The sequence below is a fragment of the Solanum stenotomum genome, chromosome 5 (assembly GCF_019186545.1).
Source record: "Solanum stenotomum isolate F172 chromosome 5, ASM1918654v1, whole genome shotgun sequence".
Taxonomy (NCBI): Eukaryota; Viridiplantae; Streptophyta; class Magnoliopsida; order Solanales; family Solanaceae; genus Solanum; species Solanum stenotomum.
Window position 1 is genome coordinate 38,660,362 of NC_064286.1, and position 4,488 is coordinate 38,664,849.

The following is a 4,488-nucleotide window of genomic DNA, read 5'->3' on the forward strand; positions in this document are numbered from 1 at the left end:
TAGCAAAGGTTTGTAACCAAACCAAGCCTCAAATGGTGTCTTCTTTTGCAAGGCCTTAGTTGGCAATCTGTTTAGCAGAAATACTGCTGTATTTGCAGCTTCAACCCAAAATTCTTTGGCAGCCCTTTCTCATGGAGCAAACACCTTGTCATCTCCATTAGCGTCCTATTTTTTCTTTCCACTACTCCGTTTTGTTGGGGAGTATAGGGTGCTGTTAGCTGATGCTCAATTCCTACTTCATTACAAAACTTGTTAAATTTTTCTGAAGTATACTCGGTTCCATTATCGGTTCTTATCACCTGAATTCTGCAACCACTCTGATTTTCGACAAAAGCCTTGTATTTCCAGAATACATCAGCGACCTCAAACTTATAATTCAAAAAATAAACCAACAATATCTGGTACAATCATCAATAAAGGCAATATAGTACTTACTACCCTTTAAAGATGGTGTTTTCTGAGGTCCGCCTACATCCGTGTGAATAAGTTACAACTTTTGCTTTGCCCTCCATGATGAATTCTGAAAAGGCAACCTTGTTTGCTTCCCATACTGACAAGCTTCACAAGCAGACAAGTTCTTCTCAGGCATTGGAAGACCTTCTGCTAGTTGATTTTCTTTCATGAAGAGTATAGCATCATGATGAAAATGTATTGTGCCATAGTTCTGAGTTATTTTCCAACTTGATAACTGCTGCTTGCTCCTCGTCCAATAGGTTCAGGGCAAAACTTTTTCCTCTCATCTTGACCTTGAACATCTCTTTATTATCAGCATCCTTGATGACACATGCTTTTTCTTCAAACAACACTTTCAAACCATTTTCAAGTAGTTGTCCAACACTTAAGAGGTTTTGATCAAGATCAGGAACAAAAAGAACATCAACTATAAGTTTCAAACCTGTAAGGCTTTCAATTGCAACAGTTCCTCTGCCTCTCACATCGAGATATTCTCCATTTTCAATTTTCACTTTGGAAATAAAAGATCTATCTAGATCTTTAAAGAGTTCTTGGTCACTGGTCATATGATTTGTGCATCCACTATCAATTAACCAACTTTCAAAAGTGCTTTAGCTAGCAAAACAAGTTGCTACAAACAATTGCTCTTCTTGATATTGATTTAGTGCAGCCTTAGCTTCTTCTTGTTGCGGTTGTGACTTGCATACCCTCTCCACATGGCCTAATTGACCAAATTTGTTGCACTTGACGTCTGGTCTCCACCAACACTTCTGTTGAGAGTGATTTGTCTTTTTGCAATGAGGGCAGGGAGGCTGACTGCCTCCCTGATTGTTGTAATTAATGCTTGGCCTCTGCTTCTTGTTCTTTTTCCTTCCTTTGTTTGACTCGTTGTTCAGTGAATTAGCTTGAAAAGCACCTTCAACAAAACCTTCTTTCCTCATTAATCCCCTTTTCTCTAATGCCTGCAAAGCTTTAACTAGTTCTGCCAAGGTAACGCTTGACAGATCTTTAGAATTCTCTAAAGAAGAAATTGCGGCTTCATATTTATCAGGAAGTGTAACAAGAATCTTTCGAACAATTCTTTCATCAGTAAAATCCTTTCCGAACAATCTCACCTTGTTAGCCAAGTCGAGTAGTTGGTCTGCATAGTCTTTTATAGTTTCTGATTCTTTCATTCTCTTCATTTCAAAATCTAGAATCAGATTCATCACTTGCATATTCTGCATTCTTTCATTTTCTTGGTATTTCTTTTTGAGATATTCCCAAATTTCTACAGCAGACTTCATTTGCATTATTCTGGTAAGAATTGAAGGGGATACTGCAAAGAAAAGGCAAGCTTTAGCTTTGGCTTTCCTTGTTTTATTCTCCTTGTAATGTTTCATCTGATTCACTGTTGGATTATCACCGAGAGAAGTTACTTCATAATCCTCTTCTACTGCTTTCCAGAGATCCAGCGTTTCAAGATTAACCGTCATTCTAATTGCCCAAGCTTGATAATTCTCACCATTGAAGACTGGTGGAGTTAAGAAGCTTATTTCAGAATTCATTTTCTATAAACTATTTAAGATAGTAGCTCAAAGAAGGGTTTATATGGTTCACTCTCTTCTCACAGGTCCCTTAAGATGGCAATGCTCTGATACCAAATTGTAAGTTTTTAACAAGAGAATAACAGATGTTTTCTTAGAAAGAAAAGATAAGAAACAAGGTTAAGTATGTTTTTTTTTTATTGAAATAATGACTGCAATATAAATACATGAATTCATAACTTAAAAAGCTAAAGAAAAGGAGTGAGATAAGCTGACATTATCTCCAATAACTAAAGCCTAAAATATAGCAACTAACTAATCAGATTCTGCCAAATATTGCAGCCTAATTTATCTGAACTTAATCCTACTTTTAAGCTGAATATTGATACAGTAGAAAGTGGAACTAATCTCCAGGTTTTGAGGCACCACTTTCAACAATTATAGCCAATCTAATATTATTCGGGAAGATAATTTCTCAAGGGTTATATTTTAGGAAAAGTTCACATAAGGACAAAATGTAAATGGTAATCTATTTGCTAAATTACTCAAATAAATAAGAAAAATGACATAAATAGTCGTTTATCAAAATAATGACCCACAAATATATACTCTCACCAGTTTCATGTCATCAAATGCTGAAGTAGAAGCCTGCAAAGTTAACAACACATCAGTAAAGACTCAAGAGATACTAGACATAGGCCCTCCCCTGATATTCGATCTGAATACCACGAGGCACATCAGGAAAAAGATTACCTAGGAAGAAATTACTTTTGGAAGTTGCGGATTCCATTTAGGAAGTTGAGTACTAATGACTATTCTCTAACCATCGTGAAATTGATCAAAGGTAATTTTTAAATTATTTTCTAAGGTTCGTGATTAACAAATTAGGACTATGATTGGAATATGTGGATTCTCAAATTTTTGTCTACTTTTCTGTACATGTATTTGCAAGAAAAGATTCGATGATACCTGTGCAAATGATTCAAGAATTAGGACCAAAAGTTGGATTTGCCCATTTAGTTACTTGACTGTGTAAAAAATTCTACACTGTCGATGAATATTAGTTAAACTCATATTTTTGTCCACACTTCACATAAGATAACAATCTTGGAATTATTATCTTGAATTTAAATTCCAAAATGACACATTTTTCCTATTTCATAACTCTTCTCTGAAATAAGTTTAAAATTTAAAAATAGTAATAATTTTCTCTGATTCCCGCTCAAAGTTAGAATAGAAAACCTAATTTGTGTCTTTATCAGGTGTTACTGTCTCTCTCTTTTTCAGTGTTTTATTTTCTTGAAAATTATATCCTTCCTTGGTTTCTCTGATGTGTGATCAAAGGCCTTCGCTTATCATGAAGAAGACCTTCTTTTACAATTTATTTCCATCAAAAGCTGAAGAAAAAGCTTGCAAAGTTAACAACACTCCACATGTAGTGACTCGAGAACTAGTGGAGATAAGGAACTTATACCCTACCCCAAAAATCGATCTTCAAAAGCCATGGCAGATCAAGAAAAAGATTACCCATGACGATATCGTTGTTGGAATGTTGATGATTCCATTTTTTGAGATGTTTGAGTACATTCTTCGATATTGGACTTTGGACATGGCCAAAATTTTGGAGAACGACTGCAGTGTATGTGTTGACATGTGGAATATAACTAAGGGGGATGTCCTTAAAAAGTATGAAGGTGTAAGTGTTTGGCTAAGGACGGTGTGCAGTGATGATTTTGCTCTTTGGTGCATCGAATTGTTCAAGGATCGCGGATTAGGCGATGGTGATGAAATTGGGCTTTATTGGGATCCTAGATTTTCCTATTTAGTGTTCAAATTGCTTTCTCAGGTTGGCTCTTAGTGGAAAGGTCCAATAATTTAGGACCAAAATCAACATAATATCGTAGTCTTTGATTTAGTACTACTCTTTCATATAATTGTAATAGCTGAAGACATAATTATGAAATTGGAATTCTTGAAGTTCCCAATTTAGTATGCGCAATTCCCTTTTTGCACTTGTGTTTTCATTCCCTATTATTATAGTGTTCCTTTAAGTTTGTGTAATAGTTTAGATAATTGTGATGTTCTTTGTCAACCTAGAAATAAGGTTAATGTGAGAAATAAGTTGATATACTCACAAAAAATGACTGGAAATAAGGACCTAACATGACCTAATTAAGGGCCCCATTTTGGCACAACCTCAATTGTACAAGATTACCCCTTAATCATCGGAGTTGAATCTTTAAGTTGATGGATTTCGTACAATAGAGTGTAGTAAATAAGTTATCTATAGAAAATAAGAGTACAAAGTATTAAGGCATGTTTGAATAAAGGAATGTGATTTCTAAATTGACCAGAGATGTATAAGTTAAGACAACTAATTTTGTAAGAATTTAGGCTCTAAACTCTTTCAATCATCTGACTAAAAGCTTTTGCATTAGCACAAGAATAATGCTACATTCATTCAAGTCTTTGTTTCCATTTTCTACATAATCGAAGTTGCTCGTTGCTC

At 34.9% G+C, this 4,488-nt stretch overlaps 2 protein-coding genes across 2 annotated transcripts; one reads left to right on the forward strand and one right to left on the reverse strand.

The window, feature by feature from the left end:
* Nucleotides 1-1,064: 1,064 nt before the first annotated feature.
* On the reverse strand, nucleotides 1,065-2,000 carry LOC125863931 (uncharacterized). The gene has a single exon (XM_049543898.1). It carries the CDS (start codon nucleotides 1,998-2,000, stop codon nucleotides 1,065-1,067), a length of 936 nt encoding a protein of 311 aa, XP_049399855.1.
* A 1,309-nt stretch (nucleotides 2,001-3,309) lies between these two features.
* LOC125863932 (uncharacterized) lies at nucleotides 3,310-3,837 on the forward strand. The gene has a single exon (XM_049543899.1). It carries the CDS (start codon nucleotides 3,310-3,312, stop codon nucleotides 3,835-3,837), a length of 528 nt encoding a protein of 175 aa, XP_049399856.1.
* Nucleotides 3,838-4,488: the final 651 nt, after the last annotated feature.

Bases quoted from the DNA above. Each gene is read 5' to 3' on its own strand.
- LOC125863931 (XM_049543898.1), bottom strand. From the start codon at position 2,000: ATGAATTCTGAAATAAGCTTCTTAACTCCACCAGTCTTCAATGGTGAG.
- LOC125863932 (XM_049543899.1), top strand. From the start codon at position 3,310: ATGTGTGATCAAAGGCCTTCGCTTATCATGAAGAAGACCTTCTTTTAC.